The sequence below is a fragment of the Anolis sagrei genome, chromosome 7 (assembly GCF_037176765.1).
Source record: "Anolis sagrei isolate rAnoSag1 chromosome 7, rAnoSag1.mat, whole genome shotgun sequence".
NCBI classification, from domain to species: Eukaryota; Metazoa; Chordata; class Lepidosauria; order Squamata; family Dactyloidae; genus Anolis; species Anolis sagrei.
Genome location: NC_090027.1, coordinates 10,679,824 through 10,699,450, shown reverse-complemented (window position 1 = coordinate 10,699,450; position 19,627 = coordinate 10,679,824). Strand labels below are relative to the sequence as shown.

Genomic DNA, 19,627 nt, shown 5'->3' with positions numbered 1-19,627 from the left:
GAATTGCAGTCCAAAACATTTGGGGATCCACAGGTTGAGAACCACTAGCATAAACAAATGTAGGGAATTCTGCAAGCTATTAAGTGACAACTTCAGGCCCACCAATAGGTGCCTTGCCCTTTTAAGAATAGCACCGCATGGCATTGCCCTTTTAAGAAAATGAATGAAGCGCTGGAATAAGGCAACAGAAAGGAAAACTATCGCGAGAATTGGCGCGCGTAGTCTCGCGAGGGGTGGGTTTCGGCGGAAAATGGCGGCGGCGGCGGGGGAGGCTGTGGCTCCGGCCACTGAAGAGGCTGGGGAAGGAGAACCGGCTCCGCCGCCGGCTGCGGAATCGATGGCCGGGGAAACCTCGGGGCCAACCGAGCAGGGAGCCGGAGACTCGGAGACCGGGTGAGGCCTAGGCGGGCTGCCGAGAGCCAGCGGGCCCGCAAGAGACATCTTCGTTCCTATTGGCTGAGGAGATTGTCTCCCTCCAATTGGACAGAATTCCCAGACTCGACGCTCATTGGCCAGCGCCTTGACTTTTCCTCCAATCAGATTCCTCCGGGAGCCAGACCTGTTTAAATCCTGCCAGGCTTCTGAGGGAGCATCTGCACTCTGGAATTCATTCAGTTTGGCCCCGCTTTCACTGCTAAAGCACAATGCCATGGTCTCCTCTGAGAGATATAGTTTTACACAGCCTTTCTGCCAAGATTACTGATTCTTCACCAAAGTACAGACCTCAGGAATCCATATCTATGAGCCAAGGCTGTTCAAGTGGTACCAAACTGCATTAATTCCACAGTGTAGACACAATGATAATGTATTGTCGAAGGCTTTCATGGCTGGAATCACTAGGTTCTTGTGGGTTTTTTCGGGCTATATGGCCATGTTCTAGAGGCATTTTCTCCTGACGTTTCGCCTGCAAAACAGCAGAGAGGAAACAACCAGGCACATCTTAACACCTCTCAACAAAAGATTCCCCCAGGCTCAGCCAGGCCTTCAAATGCTAATGAAGGTGGTCAGTTGAAACATTCACACCTAGTTCCAGCAGAGAAGAGCTCTTTGCCCCACCCCAGCCATTCCACAGATATATAAACCCATTGTCCTATTTCCAACAGACCTCACTACCTCTGAGGATGCTTGCCATAGATGCAGGCGAAACGTCAGGAGAAAATGCCTCTAGAACATGGCCATATAGCCCGAAAAAAACCCACAAGAACCTAATAATAATAATAATAATAATAATAATAATAATAAAGACTCTGACACAAGGCAGTCAAAGTGGTCCCAGTGGTGATCAGCACACTGGGTACAGTGATTACCGTGATTGTGTTTATTGGAATGTTATTTTGTTACTGTGTTTATACTTTTTTTTCTATGTAATTTTGATTATGTTGCTTGTGGTTTATGTTCTGGTTTTATTTTGCTGCAACATGTTGTCCGGGCCTGGCCTCATGTAAGCCACTCTGAGTCCCCAGTGGGGAAATGGTGGCGGGGTATAAATAAAGTTTATTACTATTATTACAGTGCCTAAAGACCTTGGCCTGCACTTAAACACAATCAGTGCTGACATGATTACCATCTGCCAGCTGCAAAAGGCCACCTTACTGGGATCTGCCTTTCCAGAATAGGAAATCCCAGCAACACGTCCCAAATAGCACTTTATTCGAGATTAAGATTGTCCACACATTGCACTTATCCAAAATCACTCAGCATACTCAGCAGTTTTTGGAAGGGCCCCCCGGTGGCGCAGTGGTTTACAGCACTGAGCTGCTGAGCTTGTTGACCAAAAGGTCACAGGTTCGATTCCAGGGAGCGGCGTGAGCTTCCGCTGTCAGCCCTAGCTTCTGCCAACCTAGCAGTTCAAAAACATGCAAATGTGAGTAGATCAATAGGTACCGCTCCGGCGGGAAGGTAACGGCACTCCATGCGGTCATGCTGGCCACATGACCTTAGAGGTGTCTATGGACAACGCTGGCTCTTCGGCTTAGAAATGGAGATGAGCACAGTAATACAGTAAATAAATAAACAAACAAATACAGTAAATAAATAAAAAAACAAATAATAACAATTCTTGAGCTTGTAGTAGATTTCAACATTGAATAAAAACATTTAGCAGCAAGAAGGCAACTCAAGTAAAAAGAGTATCCAAAATGTTGTCATGTTTCTGAATGGATGTATCTCTTTCTGTTTTTGTGTCCATTAGGGGTGATGCATCCTTGGCCGATACCACTGCTGCCATGGAGACCGAATCATCCAGTGGAAAGGATGCCATGGTAAGTGAGCTGCATCTCCGGGGCATCTACACTGTAGATTTAATGCAGTTTGGCACCACTTTATCTGCCATGGAATCCTGGGGGCTGGGTTTTTCTGAGGTCTTTAGCCTTCTCTGCCAAAAGAGTGCTGGTGCTTCACCAAACTACAAATCCCAGGATTCCATTGATAGGCAATGGAGAGGTCCCTGGCTACAGATTCCTCTTTCAAGATAGTTAAGATTCAAGTGTAATCAGAGTTGGACAAGACCTTAAGGGCCATCCAGTCCAACCCCCTGCCAAGAAGCAGGAAAATCACATTCAAAGCACCCCTGACAGATGGCCATCCAGCTTTTTATTTCAAAGCCTTCAAAGAAGGAGCTTCCACCACACTCCGGGGCCAAGAGTTCCCCCGCTGAACAGCTCTTACACTTAGGAAGTTTTTCCTCATGCTCAGGTGGAATCTCCTTTCTTGTAGTTTGAAGCCATTGTTCTGTGTCCTAGTCTCCAGGGAAGCAGAAAACAAGCTGCCTGTTGGTTGTATGGTAATTGAAGTTTATTAGGTAAAAATATATAAACTATTGTGCATCTGCATCAACAAAATGTAGAAAACTCTATTTTCCTAAAAACAATGCTGACATTAAAACTGAATCATTTTAGATGCCACATTTTCAGAAACAAGAAGTAAGTGAGTGTTGAATAGCAATAGAAAAATGTGAGACAGCAAGAATAAGTGAGGTTTGAAATAGAAATAGAGATCTGAGGCATGAGATTTACTAATTCTCTTTGGACACCGTTATCAATATAGTTTCTCAATATAATAGCCACTAAGGACAAGTTGTGAAGATAAAATGGGGAGGAGTGGGAAAAGAGGACCCTTAATCCCTTTAAAATGTTTTGTTTCACTTTTATATCCATTTTGTGTTGTTATTTTGTTGATTTAATTTTAAATTGTTCATTTATATTACTGTTTATTGTTTGCATTGTTCACATTGTTGTAAGCCATTCTGAGCACCCTCGGGATGATGGAGCGGGATATAAATAAAGTTTATTACTTACTTAGGCGATCCCTCGTTGTCCGAGTAGGATAGTCTTCCAGGGTCAGTGTCCGGGCAGTAGGTCCCTATTCTTGATCTGCATCTTTTCCCGCAGTGAGGGCATTTGTTTCCAGATGGAAGGTGGTCTCGGTCGGGGTTGTCTTGACGCGCCTTCCTTTTGGCACGTTTCTCTCTTTAGCCCTCCATTCATGCCTCTTCAAATTCTACAGCACTGCTGGTCACAGCTGACCTCTAGCTGAAGCACTCAAGGGCCAGGGCTTCCCAGTTCTCATTGTCTATTTATTATTATTATCACATTTCAAGCTCTTTGTAGGAAGTGGAGGAAGATGTATTGGTCCTTTCTTCTAATGTTTTCCAGGAGGGTGTTGGAGACAATTCAGAAGTTATGGATAATCAGACTGGCTCAGTAGATGAAGACAACGGACGGCAATTGGGAGAGATTGAGCTTCAGTGTGGGATTTGTACCAAATGGTTCACTGCAGAAACGTTTGGCATTGATACCACGTGAGTTGTGTCTACAGTTACTCCCCTGTTGTTGTTTTCAGCATCACGTGTTTGTGTCCTGATTACTAAATAGGTTTTTCGAGAGATTTAACAGGATTACTTTTAATATATATGTGTTATGGCGACAATTTTTATGCTTATATTGTTTTGTTAATCTTATGTTTATGTTGTTTACTCTGTATGTATTGATGATATTACTTGGAAACCACTCCGTGTCCCCTTGGGGAGATGGAGCGGTATATAAAGTTTTATTTATTATTTATTATTATTATTATTATTATTATTATTATTATTATCCTTTCTGTGAAAAATTTTTTGAGTTCTGTCATTCCAGAAGAGGGCAGCATGAACGTTGGTTTCAAATAGCTGTTCTAGGAAGTCAGCACCATTGGAACCAGACTAAAATATAGTTTATACCTCCCAAACAGTGAAACATTCAGACATATGTTAATGATGTCATTTCAGAAGTATTTTCCAATCAGTCACCTTGGGGGATTTGTTGTTTAGCTATAGACCAGTGGTTCCCAAACTGTTTTTGACTAGGGACCACTTGACCAGGGACCACTTTTCGCCTCCTAGCCCAGCCATCTATTTGCCATACTTGCCCTTGGCTTTACATAGGAATAATCGCTTCTAGGAATCCTGATCCCGAACCCACTATTGTCAGCCACGATATTGGCTTTTGATGTTTGTCTGATTATAATGTTTTATTTATTTATTTATTTATTTATTTCTTGCATTTATTGACCGCCACTCTCAGCCCTAGGGCGACTCGTGGCGGTGAACAGCAACATAGAAAGACAGTGTACAGTAAATCACGACAATACAAACCAGACAACTACAACATAACATATACTTATGCTAAAAATCCGCTTCGTCAAGTCCTGGGGTCATAGCCGAATTCGTATTGTTTTTAGATGCTGACTGTATTTTTGTGCTTGTTTTTAATCTGTATTTGCCGTGCATGTCCCTTATAAGCCGCCCCGAGACCCTTCAGGGAGATGGAGACGGGGTATAAAAATTAAGTTATGTTATTATTATTATTATTATTATAACATTAGTACCAAATAGGTTATAAATCAGTCTTTGGTCAACTTTAGATTCAGAAGATTTCATTGGTTAGACCACATCAGCTCGAGTTTCTGATACAGAAATGCAGTTTATTTATTTTATTTATTTAAAACTTTTATATCCCGATCTTCTCTAACCTCCATAGAGGGACTCAGACCAGCTCACAGCAAGGATTCAATGCTAATAATACAGTCTAAAAACATCATACAATAACAAGTTAAAATATATATGGATTGAAATTACAAATAAGCCAAATCGCCAAGATAAAATCATGTCCAACTCAGTCCATATGTGTGGTCGGTAACTTTGTTCTGTAGCCGGTTTCAACCATTATTCTGGGAATGCTTCCTTCCATAGCCAGGATTTAACCAGCCTCCTGAAGGACAGGAGGGAGGGGGCAGATCTGATCTCAATTGGGAAAGAGTTCTATAGCTGAGGGGCCACCACAGAAAAGGCCCTGTCTCTCCTTCCCGCCAGACGCGATTGCGAAAGTGGCGGTACTGAGAGCAGGGCCCCACCAGAAAATCTTAAGAGTCTTGATGGTTCATAGGGGAGAATACGTTGAGACAGGTAAATCAGATTTTCCTGCTTCTTTGCAGGGGATTGGACTGGATGGCCCATGAGGCGTCTTCCAACTCTATGATTCTATGATTCTATATGCCATCCAGTAATCGCCATCTACCCGCCCACAGAAAGCCATATTTAATAAGCTTTGGCACTATAAGAGGGTTTTGCAAGACCAGAACGTTCTCGTTGCAACGGTGTAATGGTGAGGCCGCGGACCATATTTTTGTTCTTGCGGACCACTGGTGGTCTACGGACCACTGCTACAGACCATTACAGCAAAACATCTGCAGCTGCGGAATATTTTAGTATGGCTAAATAAAGTCCATCATAAAAAATAAAGAAAGAATGCAGTTGATATTTACACGTATATATTGTATTTCCCAAACTATCATTTTTTGTCATGACTCTTAATTTTTTTATTGAGTTTTCTAATTAGCATGTGATGTTTTTGCTATCCATGCTCAAAAGATCTGGGAGCCAGTGTTAAATGACTAAACAGTAGTATATTTTAAGCTCTTGCCACAGTTTTTTTTATGACAGATAATCAGGGAAAATAAAATATATTCATTCATTACTATTTTTAATTAATATAATTTGAAGAAAAAACATAAGTTCCACCTTGGTTATCCCAAATACGGCAGCCAACATTATTTTGTAGGGCAGTGTTTCTCAACCTTCCTAATGCCGCGACCCCTTAATACAGTTCCCCATGTTGTGGTGAACCCCCACCCATAAAATTGTTTCCGTTGCTACTTCATAACTGGAATTTTGCTACTGTTGTGAATTGTCATGTAAATATCTGATATGCAGGATGGATTTTCATTCACTGGACCAAATTTGGCCCAAATACCCAATACGCCCACATTTGAATACTAGTTGGGTTGTGGGGGTGGGGGGGGGATTGAATCTGTCATTTGGGAATTGTAGTTGCTGGAATGTATAGTTAGCCTACAATCAAAGAGCATTCTGAACTCCACCAATGATAGAATTGACCCAACTTGGCACACAGAATTCCCATGACCAACAGAAAACCCTGGAAGGGTTTGGTGGACATTGACCTTGAGTTTTGGAGTTGTAGTTCACCTACATCCAGAGAGCATTGTGGACTCAAACAATGATGGATCTGGACAAAACTTGGTACGAATACTCAATATGCCCAAATGTGAACACTGGTGGAGTTTGGGGAAAATTGACCTTGACATTTGGGAGTTGTAGTTGCTGGGATTTATAGTTCACCTACAATCAAAGAGCATTCTGAACCCCAACAATGATAGAATTGGGCCAAACTTCCCATGACCAACAGAAAATACTGTGTTTTCTGATGGTCTTTCGTGACCCCTCTGACACCCTCTCGCGACCCACCCAGGGGTCCCGACCCCCAGGTTGAGAAACTCTGTTGTAGGGCTATTGGGTAATTTAGGCCTTGGTTTTTAGGACTGAAAAGAAATCCATCTGTACATGAAGTGTTTTGTGATAAGGACCTTGTTCTCCATTTGTTTGTGTTGCTTTGAGCACACAAAGACCTGTGTAAATAATAACAACCCCAATTTGTTATTATCTCGGTCTTTGACCCACTTTCTTTGGATACAGTTAGCCATTTTAGACAGCCCTCCACTGTATGCAGTTTAGGGACTTCATGAAAAACCAGTTTCTGATTGCTAGCTAATATTTCAATGAAGTGTTGACAGCCTTGACTTAAGTTGAATGCGGGGAATGCTGTGGATGTAGCGTACCAGGATTTCAGTAAGGCCTTCGACAAGGTCCCCCATGATCTTCTGGCAAACAAACTGGTCCAGTGCGGGCTAGGCAAAACTACAGTGAGGTGGATCTGGAATTGGTTAAATGGACGAACCCAGAGGGTGATTCTCCCCAATGCTTCCTCTTCATCCTGGAAAGAAGTGACGAGCGGAGTGCCGCAGGGTTCCGTCCTGGGCCCGGTCCTGTTCAACATCTTTATTAATGACTTAGATAAAGGATTAGAAGGCATGATCATCAAGTTTGCAGACGACACCAAATTGGGAGAGATAACCAATACTCCAGAGGAGCAGGATTCAAGACGATCTTGACAGATTAGAGAGAAGATTGGCCAAAACTAACAAAATGAAGTTCAACAGGGACAAATGCAAGATACTCCACTTAGGCAGAAAAAAAAATGAAATGCAAAGATACAGAATGGGGGACAATGCCTGGCTCGAGAGCAGTACGTGTGAAAAGGATCTTGGAGTCCTCGTGGACAGGATGTTAAACATGAGCCAACAATGTGATGCTGCAGCTAAAAAAGCCAATGGGATTTCAGCCTGCATCAATAGGAGCATAGTGACTACATCTAGGGAAGTCATGCTCCCCATGCTCTATTCTGCCTTGGTAAGACCAATCCTGGAATATTGTGTCGAATTCTGGGCAACAATATTTGAAGAGAGATATTGACAAGCTGGAATGTGTCCAGAGGAGGGTGACTAAAATGATCAAGGGTCTGGAGAACAAGCCCTATGAGGAGCGGCTTAAAGAGCTGGGCATGTTTAGCCTGAAGAAGAGAAGGCTGAGAGGAGATATGATAGCCATGTATAAATATGTAAGAAATCACAGGGAGGAGGGAGGAAGCTTGTTCTTTGCTTCCCTGGAGACTAGGACACGAAACAATGGCTTCAAACTGCAAGAAAGGAGATTCCATCTGAACATGAGGAACTTCCTGACTGTGTGAGCCGTTCAGCAGTGGAACTCTCTGCCCCGGAGTGTGGTGGAGGCTCCTTCTTTGGAAGCTTTTAAACAGAGGCTGGATGGCCATCTGTCAGGGGTGATTTGAATGCAGTTTTCCTGCTTCTTGGCAAGGGGTTGGACTGGATGGCCCATGAGGTCTCTTCCAACTCTTTGATTCTATGATTCTATGAATGGGCAGATGGCTGATTCACACTGGACAAAAGGCACCAAAGCGATTTGGATCATGGGGTTTTAATGTCTATCCTAGGATGATTTTATGCTTTGTATAAATTCATAAATTTTATGTATATCTTTTTAAAAAATAATTTTTATTGAGAGAAAAGATGGCTCCAAAAAAAAGGAGCAAAATAGAAGAAAACCAGATAGTACATCAAAAGTGTGGAAACAATATAATTTTAGAAAAGTAGGAAAAAAAGGGAAGAATAATATCTAATCTAAAACAATACTAAAATAAAGAAGAGAAAAAATTAAAAATTACACTAAAATTAAAAATTAAAAAATTAAAATAATTTTTTTTAAAAGTATGTTGACTTCCATTCTTCTCACTATTTTTTTTATATTTTCTTGGAATTATATAGAGACATTTTTCTTTTTGGGTTTTAATTTTATGTATGTCTTATGTGCAATGGTTTTAAGTGATTTTAAGTTCATAGTTATATGTAGTAATTCGTTGTTATGATTTCTTTGTATACTGTATGTTCACATGAGAAAGGGTGAGAAAGGTGTATGCAAATAAATAAAAATGTATCCAAAATGACCGCTAAATCTGACTTACGAAGCCACATAAAAGATTCCCGACCTGTTGGGTTGGTTTACACTTACCGCATTTAAATACAATTGATTTGAGTATATTGTACATCTGACAATTAAATAAACAAACCCCAAGCACCAACCTGTACTCTAAAAATGACTTGGAATGCAATTAGAAGAGGGCTAGAAAATATTATTTCTAATTGTAACATCTGAATATATGAATAGACTTTCTTTTCTTTGATTACTGACCATGTGTTTCTTTGTATTTTAGGTCCTGTCTGCCTTTTATGACCAACTACAGTTTCCATTGCAACATTTGCCATCACAGTGGGAATACGTACTTCTTAAGGAAACAAGCAAGTAAGCAACAGGAAAAAGTTGGGAAAAATTGGGGAAAAGTTGTCTACTTTTCTCTTTCTGTGCTTTTAAACCCTATGGTTTAAAGAAAATGAGTGATTCCGGCCATGAAAGCCTTCGACAATAAAATGAGGGTTGTTTATCGTAGTTCAAGAATAACCACAGTTGTGAAGCCAGTAAAATATTTCATTATTTTAAATTTTGTTGAGGGGAAAAAAGTCCTTAGGAAAAGAAAAATCTGATTCTTTGGGTGGTTTTTCTCTCAGCCTTTCACCACTTATTTTGAAGAAGATGGATTAATGTGTTATCGAAGGCTTTCATGCTACGTCTAGTTTTCTATCCTTAAAGACCTGAAGAAAATGTGTTTATTTTGAAGAAGCTGGATTGACTTTTTTTGTCTGATTTGCTTCCCTCAAAGACCTGAAGGAAATGTGTCTCAGTGCTTTGGCAAACCTAACTTGGCAATCGAGATCTCAAGATGAACACCCCAAAACTATGTTCTCAAAAGACAAGGTATGAGATGTTCAACATGGTTGGAATCACATTGGGGAAAAATGGGTGTGTGGGTGTGTTAGGATTAAAGCTGGTCCCGCCTCCAGTCTGTTAATCTCCATCTTTATGAATACAAACAGTTCCCAAGTTATAAACAAGATAGGTTCTGTAGGTTTGTTCTTAAGTTGTTTTTGTACGTAAGTCGGAACAGGTGATTTTTTTAAGTGTAACTCCAGGTTTTAAAAGGGGCCGCAGTGGCGCAGTGGGTTTTATTTGTTGTGTCAGGGCAACCAGTCCACTGTATTACATTTCTAACTGAACAAAACAAACAAGCAGACAAAATACAAAATTTGCAAGCTTGGTAGTTGATTAAATGTCCTTTGACCAGTATCTGGCCACTTGGAGTGCTTCTGGTGTTGCCGCAAGAAGGTCCTCCATTGTGCATGTGGAAGGGCTCAGGTTGCATTGCAGCAGGTGGTCAGTGGTTTGCTCTTCTCCACACTCGCATGTTGTGGATTCCACTTTGTGGCCCCATTTCTTGAGGTTGGCTCTGCATCTCCTGGTGCCAGAGTGCAGTCTGTTCAGCGCCTTCTAAGTCGCCCAGTCCTCTGTGTGCCCAGGGGGGAGTCTCTCATTTGGTATCAGCCATTGGTTGAGGTTCTGGGTTTGAGCCTGCCACTTTTGGACTCTCGCTTGCTGAGGTGTTCCAGCAAGTGTCTCTGTAGATCTTAGAAAACTATTTCTTGATTTAAGTCGTTGACGTGCTGGCTGATACCCAAACGGGATGAGCTGGAGATGTCTCTGCCTTGGTCCTTTCACTATTGGCTGCTACTTCCCGGCGGATGTCAGGTGCGAGAAGCCTCCTCACAGAGTTGCAAGACATCCGGGCGTCCCCTGGGCAACGTCTTCGTAGACGGCTTATTCTCTCGCCCCAGAAGCAACCAGAGGCGCAGTGGGTTAAACCACTAAGCTGCAGAACTTGCTGACTGGAAAGTCAGTGGTTCGAATCCACGGGATAGGGTGATCTCCTATTGCTAGCCCCAGCTTCTGTCAACGTAGCAGAATGTAAACATGCAAATGTGAGTAGATTAATAGATCGGCAGGAAGGTAACGGTGTTCCATGCAGGCCGCATGACCTTGGAGATTTCTATGTACAATGCCAGGTCTTTGGCTTAGAACTGGAGATGAGCACCACTCCCCCGAGTCATTTATTTGTTTGTTTGTTTGTTTGTTTGTTTAAAACATTTCTATTCCGCCCTTCTCACCCCGAAGGGGACTCAAAGCGGAGCACAGCATATACACGGCAAACATTCAATGCCAGGACACAAATTCACATACATAAACATTTAAAAAAATCAAAATATTAAAATACACCATTTAAAACCGTCCTAGTCATCCGTGTCAAATCTAATTGGCCTGGTAATATTTCCTATTGCCGCTTTATTGCCCTGTCCCGAAAGCTTGGTCCCATAGCCAAGTTTTGACCCTCCTTCTAAAGGACAGGAGGGAGGGGGCCGACCTGATCTCACCAGGAAGGGAGTTCCATAGCCGGGGAGCCATCACCGAGAAGGCCCTGTCTCTCATCCCCACTAATCGTGCCTGTGACAATGGCGGGACGGAAAGCAGGGCTTCCCTGGAGGATCTTAATCTCCGCAATGGTTCATAGGGAGAGATGCGTTCAGACTCAACTAGACTTAATGTCAAGGGAAACCCTTTACCTTTACTTTACCTAACTCCACCTCCTCCTGAGAAAAATGTATAATAATATCACAAAGGACTACCACCTCACCCGCCTTATAGGAAACCTGCTACAAAACAGGAGCTTTTTTGTTGAGTTCCAGGGCCAGAGAAGCAGATGGCGAAAACAGAAGAACGGCCTGCCTCAGGGGAGCGTGCTTGCTCCATCCATGTTCAACATCTACACAAATGACCAGCCACTGCCAGAAGGGACAGAGAGTTTCATCTATGCTGATGATCGTGCCGTTACTGCTCAAGCAGGGAGCTTTGAGATGGTTGAACAGAAGCTCTCCGAAGCTCTAGGTGCTCTTACTGCCTATTACAGGGAAAACCAACTGATCCCTGATCCATGTAAAACACAGACATGTGCCTTTCATCTCAAGAACAGAGAAGCATCCCGAGCTCTGAGGATCACATGGGAAGGAATCCCACTGGAGCATTGCAGCGCACCCTAGTACCTGGGAGTCACTCTGGACCATGCTACAAGAAGCATTGCCTGAACATCAAGCAAAAAGTGGGTGCCAGAAATAATATACGAAAGCTGACTGGCACAACCTGGGGATCACAACCAGATACAGTGAAGACATCTGCCCTTGCGCTGTGCTACTCTGCTGCTGAGTATGCATGCCCAGTGTGGAACACATCTCACCACACTAAAACAGTGGATGTGGCTCTGAATGAGACATGCTGCATTATCACGGGGTGTCTGCACCCTACACCACTGGAGAAATTACACTGCTTTGCCGGTATCACACCACCTGACATCTGCCAGGAAGTGACAGCCAATAGCGAAAGGACCAAGGCAGAGACATCTCCAGCTCATCCCCTGTTTGGGTATCAGCCAGCACGTCAACGACTTAAGAAATGGGGCTACAAAGTGGAATCCTCGACATGCGAGTGTGGAGAAGAGCAAACCACTGACCACCTGCTGCAATGCAACCTGAGCCCTGCCACATGCACAATGGAGGACCTTCTTGCAGCTACACCAGAAGCACTCCAAGTGTCCAGATACTGGTCAAAGGACATTTAACCAACTACCAAACTCACAAGTTTTGTATTTGTCTGTTTGTTTGCTTTGTTCTGTTAGAAATATAATATAATGGACTGGTTGCTCTGACATGACAAATAAATAAAGCTACCTCCAGGTTTGGATAGCATTGGGAAGGGCTAACATCTCAGTGGAGTTTTTTTTTGTTTTTTTTTTGTTTGTTTGTTTGTTTGTTTTTTGGTTTTTTTGCTGTCTGTGCCCTGATCAGAAGTTTTCCCCTCACTTTCTATCGCTGTGAGAATTGCATTTTTTTTTTTAAAAAATGGCTTGTTTTGGAAACAAGGATTGGAGATAAAGCTTCATTGGAGACATGTTTTCCCCATGATAATAACTCTTCCAGGAGTGGATTTCCTTTCCGAGGGGTAGATTTCTCTCACTTCCTGTTGTCCCACCCCCATTCTTAACTATGTGTAGTTTGTAAGTTGGATGTTGGTAACTCAAAGACTGTCTGTATCAGTAATATAATTCATGTTGGATGATTACTGAATCTAGATAGAATACTTCGTTGTGGCATTAGAGTGGCTCATCATAATTCCTGTTCATCTCCAACAGGATATTATACCCTTTATCGATAAGTACTGGGAGTATATGACAACAAGGCAAAGACCAGGAAAAATGACTTGGCCGAATAATATTGTGAAAACAATGGTAAGTTGTGAATTGGGGAATAAAATAAACAAAATAGGAACTACATTGGTTTGGAAAATGTCTCAGTTAAATTACTGAATATTTTGCAAAATTAATCTGGTTACTTAATTTTAATATAAAGGGTTCTGTGATTCTGTTGAAGGGTATTGTCTAGCACTGGCTTAACAGGGGCATTAAATTATTGATGGTGTATGTCTGATTTTATATTGTTGGGTCGCTTATTATATTGCTTTTGCATTTTATATATTTTATTTTCTGGTTTTGTTATGTTTTTGTGTTATATTGTGTGTACTGTACTGTATTATTATTATTATTATTATTATTATTATTATTATTATTATTATTGGAGCATTATTCCTAACAACCCCCCTCATAAAATAGTGCTACATAAAATTACACTTCATATTAAATAAACTGTAGTACTGAATAAATTAAGAATGTTGTTTTCTTACTGAGCCAGTCAAAGTAACTTGAATTCCTTTGGAAATCCATCATTGTTTGAGTCCACAGTGCTCTCTGAATGTAGGTGTAGGTGAACTACAACTCCCAAACTCAAGGTCAATGCCCACCAAACCCTTCTAGTGTTTTCTGTTGGTCATGGGAGTGCTGTGTGCCATGTTTGTTTCGATTCCATCATTGGTGGAGTTCAGAATGCTCTTTGATTGTAGGTGAACTATAAATCCCAGTAACTACAGCTCCCAAATGATAAAATCAATTTTTGAGTGGTGGTCACTCCTTGCATTATTACGTGTCTTGTGTCCAAATTTGGTGTCAATTCGTCCAATGGTTTTTGAGTTATGTTAATCCCACAAACGAAAAATACATTTATATATTAGGGCTGGGCGGTTTCGTTCGTTAATTTCGTAATTCGTTATTAATTCGTTATTTTTTTGATAACGAAGCAATATTGAACCATTCAGGAGCAACTAAAAATCGAAACGAATTTTTCAATTCGTTTCGTAATTGTTTCGTATTCGTTTTGTATTCGTTTCGAAATCGTTTCGAAATTGTTTCGTTATTATTTCCACATGTCTGGGGCAAGTTTTATAGTTGTTGTTTGTTTAATCAGTGAAAAAAAATATAATTATCACACCAACAGTCAACAACAGAGGGAGAGGAAAGCTTCAGAAGTTCCCCCTGTCCCATTTGGAGGTTTTTTTAGCGTATTGCGCGGTCGCGTCCGCCATTAACGAATCGATTCGTAATTGTTTCGTAATTTCCGAAATTTCGTAAATATCGAACTTTTTTAAAGGAAAATTTCAGAATTCTTTTAAAAATCGAAACACAAAAACTCCCTAAAAACGAATCGAGTTTAGAAACAAATTTTTCCGTGGTTGCCCAGCCCTATTATATATATATATATTAATATATATTAATGAAATTAATGCAAGATCTCTCCGATCTTCTGGCGAGGCCCTCTTTTTGCTCCCACCTCCATCACAAGTGTGGCTTGTAGGGACGAGGGAGAGAGCCTTTTCCACTGTGGCCCCTCGGCTTTAGAACTCACTACCTAGTGAGATTAGGCAAGCCCCTACCCTGGCAGCCTTTAAGAAAGGCCTACAAACATGGCTCTTCCAACGTGCCTTTGACGATAGAACACATACCCTGATGTTTGTCCCAATTACTGATTTGTCGTCAGGATGCACTTTCTTTCGTCCTTAATAAAAATCAACCCCATTGTCTGCCCCTTCCAAGTTCTCCCTCAGACACATACTACCCCATTTACTTATCTCTTCCAGGGTTTTATCAATTTTATTCTTTGCATTTGGCCCACCCATTGTGCCATGTTATTTTGTGTTTAGTTATCCCATATTTGTTAATTCATGTATTTGTTTTGATGCTGTTATTTGTTTGTTGTATTTTATTTTGCTGTATTTTAATTTTGGGCCTGGCTTCATGTTAGCAGCCCCGAGTCCCCATTGGGTATAAACAAAGTTTATTTATTTATTATTATTATTATTATTATTATTATTATTATTATTATTAAACTCAATTTTTCTTCGTAGAAATACCCCAGCGTCCGATGGATCTATATCAAAGTCAATCAGACTACTTTATCTTTGGATCTGAGGCAATAATAACACTGTTCTACAAATTTTCAGTTTTTCTCAGTTGCGGAAACGAAATGTGCCGTTTCTTAATAAATTTAACATGCTGAATTCAAATATAATAATTAAATGTGTTAATTGGCTCCGGTTTTTATGCAACAGCTATTTCAATTTTCTCCACAATAGGTAATTCGTTAATATTATGATAATGCGCCTAACCTTACTGCACGTATATAAACCGTGAATATTTACAAAATTTTAGTCAAATTATATTGCCAATAGTTTATACATCGGAAATATTTATTTAATTAGTCTATTGTTTATGTTCGTGCAGCAAGAAACTATATTAGTAGGCCTAATGCAGTTGAAAAGTCTGAAAGTTTAAATGTCGCTTTAATCGTGACTTTAGTTTATATACAGTTTGCTTCTCTTCACTTTTCTTTGGTATTCAAGGAAAGGATTCCCTCTCACAATGCTCCAGCAGGAGTCTGACAGCATTGACGGAGTCCATTTGCCTTGATATCTTTTTTCCATAGTGTTTTATTTACACACGTGCGAGGCATAACTACAGTAAAAAGAACAATGTAAAAGATGCTTAACGATACTGTCTCAGTCTTCAACTGAGTGACCCTCACCGTTCAAAAGTCTGGCCTTATATAGGGCTTTCTGGCTTTTGCACACGGCACTAATACTGTGTCATCAAACTGTCTAGAGTATTTTAGAATCTTCCATAGTGTAAGTCGCAACATGCATTTTTTCAACCATACATGATCACGTGATTGCTTATATCATAAAAACTAGAGCCAATATACATTTTTAAATGTCATTTTCGTTTTCAGCACCCCCAAATCATAAAAGAACAACTATTTTCAGGCCCGCAACTTTTTCTCCGTTGAACAGTGTAATTATACTCTGGTTTCTCTTCAGATCGTATAATTATAATTGGCATAACACACACACACAAATCCAACAATAAAAAATCTGAAGCATGATGATGTATTTTAAGTGTAACTTGGGATACACTTTGAGTTTCTCATCTTGTTTGAATGCTCTGTCCTAGTGTAAGGAAAGAGACGTGTTCTTGGTGAAAGAGCATCCGGACCCAGGAAGCAAAGATCCAGAGGAGGATTATCCTAAATTTGGACTCTTAGACCAGGTATGTTATTTTAGCACAGCATGCATCCAATGTAAAGTTTCAAGTGTATGCTTTTTCAGGAAATGGAACTGAGGGAGAAAATGGAGAGAGAAGAGTTGGATAAAGCTCAGTTTCTCTTCCCTTTGCCTCAAGGTCCTTCCTGAAAGTCCTCTTAGTGACACCTTATTAGAGTAGACCCATGTTAACAGTGATTAATGTCAACATAGAGGTCAATCCATTTAACTTTATGTTTTATGTCTAATGTTATTTTTGGTTTATGTTTTAATATGGTTAGGTTTCTAATTTATAGTTAACTAGCCGTCCCCTGCCACAAGTTGCTGTGGCCCAGTCTGTGTATATGTGTTTTTTGTGTGTATATTTGTATATATGTGGTTTGTATATATGCGTATATTTGTATATATGTGGTTTTGTGCATGCATTGTAATGTTTGTTTGGTTTTTTTTTATTTTTAAGTCTCTTCTGCTGTGTTTTTCCATGTTTTTAAGAGTGATGGTCACTTGTTGGCCTGATAGGTGTATTGTGTCCAAATTTGGTGTCAATTTATCCAGTGTTTTTTTGAGTTATGTTAATCCCACAAACGAACATTACATTTTTATTTATATAGATACTAGCCGTCCCCTGCCACGCGTTGCTGTGGCCCAGTCTGTGTATATGTGCTTTGTGTGTGTATATATGTGTATATGTGTGTTTGCATTTATGTAGGTGGTTTTGTGCATGTGTTGTAATGTATTTATTTATTTATTTTTGCTTTTTAAATCGCTTCTGCTGTGTTTTTCAGTGTTTTTATGAGTGATAGTCACTCGTTAGCCTGATAGGTGTATTGTGTCCAAATTTGGTGTCAATTCGTCCAGTGGTTTTTGAGTTATGTTAATCTCGCAAACAAACATTACATTTTTATTTATTTAGATGTTATTCTTTGTTTATGTTTTAATATGGTTAGGTTTCTAATTTATATTTCTATGTTATTGTCTAGCTATTATGTTTTGATTTTCACACGTATGCACAGCATTACATTTTTCCCCATTATTATGTTGGAAACCACTTTGAGTCCCTCTAAGGGGAGAAAAGCAGTATATAAATGCAGTAAATACATAAATAAATAAATGTCTTCTTATTTTGCTACATTAGAGACTGTAATCTTTATCATGCTTATCGGGAATAAGCCCTAATTCAATATAACGAGATATTTAAAACTGTGTTCTTAGAGAGGTGCTTTGCCTTAAAAGCATTAATCAATACCAAAGCAACTGATGTATATAGAATCATAGAATAATAGAGTTGGAAGAGACAACATGGGCCATCTAGTCCGACCCCCTGCCATGCAGGCAAAGCACAATCAAAATATCCCTGACAGATGGCCATCTAGCCTGTGTTTAAAAGCTTACAAGGAGCTTCCACCACACTCCTAGGCAGAGAGCTCCACTGCTGAATAGCTCTTACAGTCAGGAAGTTCCTCCTAACATTCAATGGAATCTCCTCTCCTGTAATTTGAACCCATGGCTCAATTGAGTCCTAGTTTCCGGTGCATCAGAAAGCAATTCTACTCTCTTTTCCTTGGGGCATCCTTTCTCATATTTATACATGGTCAGTGGTGCAGTGGGTTAAACTGCTGAGCTGCTGAACTAGCTGACCTAAGGGTCGACGGTTCGAATCCAGGGATCAGGGTGAGCGCCCACTGTTAGCCTCAGCCTCTGCCAACTTAGCAGTTCGAAAACACACAAATGTGAGTAGATCAATAGATACCGTTTTGGCGGAACGGTAGCAGCGCTCCATGCAATCATGCTGGCCACATGACCTTTGAGGCGACTATGGACAACACTGGCTCTTCGGGTTAGAAGTGGAAATGAACACCACTCCTGAGAGTTGGACACAACTAGACTTAATGTTAAGGGGAAACCTTTACCTCTTTATCATGTCTCCTCTAAACCTTCTCTTCTGCATACTAAACATGCCCAGCTCTTTAAGCCGCTCCTCATAGGGCTTGTTCTCCAGAACTTTGATCATTTGAGTTGCCCTCCTCTGAACACCTTCCAGCTTGTCAATATCTCTTTTAAACTGTGGTGCCCGGAATTGGGCGCAGTATTCTAGTTGAGGACTAACCAAAGCGGAATAGAGAGCCATCATGATTTCCCTTGATCTAGACACTAGATTCCTTTTGATACAGCCCAAAATCCCATTGGCTTTTTAAGCTGCTGTATCACACTGTTGGCTCATGTTCAACTTGTTGTCCATGAAGACTCCCAAGATCTTTCTTACATGGACTGTTGTCGAGCCAGGCATCACCCGTCCTGTATCTTTGCATTTCATTTTTTTCTGCTTAAGTGTACTAACTTACAGCTAAAGAGAAAAAATAATGTTTTAAAACATGTTATTTATTTCTCTCTCTTTTTCAGGACTTAGGCAATATTGGCCCTGCTTATGACAACCAGAAGCAGAGCAGCACAGTGTCTACTAGCGGAAGTCTCAATGGCAAGTTTGTCTCCATTATTTTTCCAAATGAGAATCTGGCTCCTGGCATCAAAGGCAGAGTTCAGGAGAAGTGGCATTTGCAATTCAGTCTTATCCATGTTCATTACATAATAAAAGTGTGTACAGTAGGTCTAAAGTCTCAGATCAGCATCCATAATATTATAGACTTACTTACTTAATCATAGGGTGTCTGAGAACTGTACACGGTAAAAATGCAGACTTCATTTTCTTGTTAAAATGTAATATAATGATGATGATGATGATTATTATTATTAATAACTCCCCCTCTCTCCCCATTTTCGTGTAATTTTATATTAACAATAGCACAGTCTTACCAAAATCATACTGGAATGTTTTAGGAATCAATTTTATTTATGTCTAGCAAATTTGCCTTTCAAATATAACATATATACTTGAGTATAATAATAACAAAATAGAGTAAAATAATAAATGCAATAATAGCAATAATAATAAATAAATAATAAATTTATTATTATTGCTATTATAGCAATAATTAATTAATTAATTAATTGTAGCAATAATAAATTAATAATAAATACAGTGAAGTAATAAATGTAATAAAATAATGGGGCAAATAATGTAAATGGAATAATAATAATACCAATAATAAATAGAGTAAAATAATAAATGCAATAATAGCAATAATAATAAATAGAGTAAAACAATAAATGTAATAAAAATGAGCCAAATAATGTAAATGTAATAATAATAATAATAATACCAATAATAAATAGAGTAAAATA

General features: G+C 40.0%; 1 protein-coding gene across 2 annotated transcripts in view; it reads left to right on the top strand.

Moving 5' to 3' along the window:
• Positions 1–217: 217 nt before the first annotated feature.
• The window catches only part of ASH2L (ASH2 like, histone lysine methyltransferase complex subunit), a 40,776-nt gene continuing 21,366 nt past the window's right edge, over positions 218–19,627 (top strand). For both annotated transcript variants that reach the window (XM_060787229.2, XM_060787228.2), the window contains exons 1-8: positions 218–393; positions 2,192–2,261; positions 3,654–3,799; positions 9,180–9,268; positions 9,684–9,778; positions 13,095–13,190; positions 16,299–16,394; positions 18,788–18,863. In XM_060787229.2, coding sequence (XP_060643212.1) covers positions 251–393; positions 2,192–2,261; positions 3,654–3,799; positions 9,180–9,268; positions 9,684–9,778; positions 13,095–13,190; positions 16,299–16,394; positions 18,788–18,863 — 811 coding nt within the window. In that variant the 5' untranslated portion in view covers positions 218–250. The remainder of the gene's footprint in view (positions 394–2,191; positions 2,262–3,653; positions 3,800–9,179; positions 9,269–9,683; positions 9,779–13,094; positions 13,191–16,298; positions 16,395–18,787; positions 18,864–19,627) is intronic.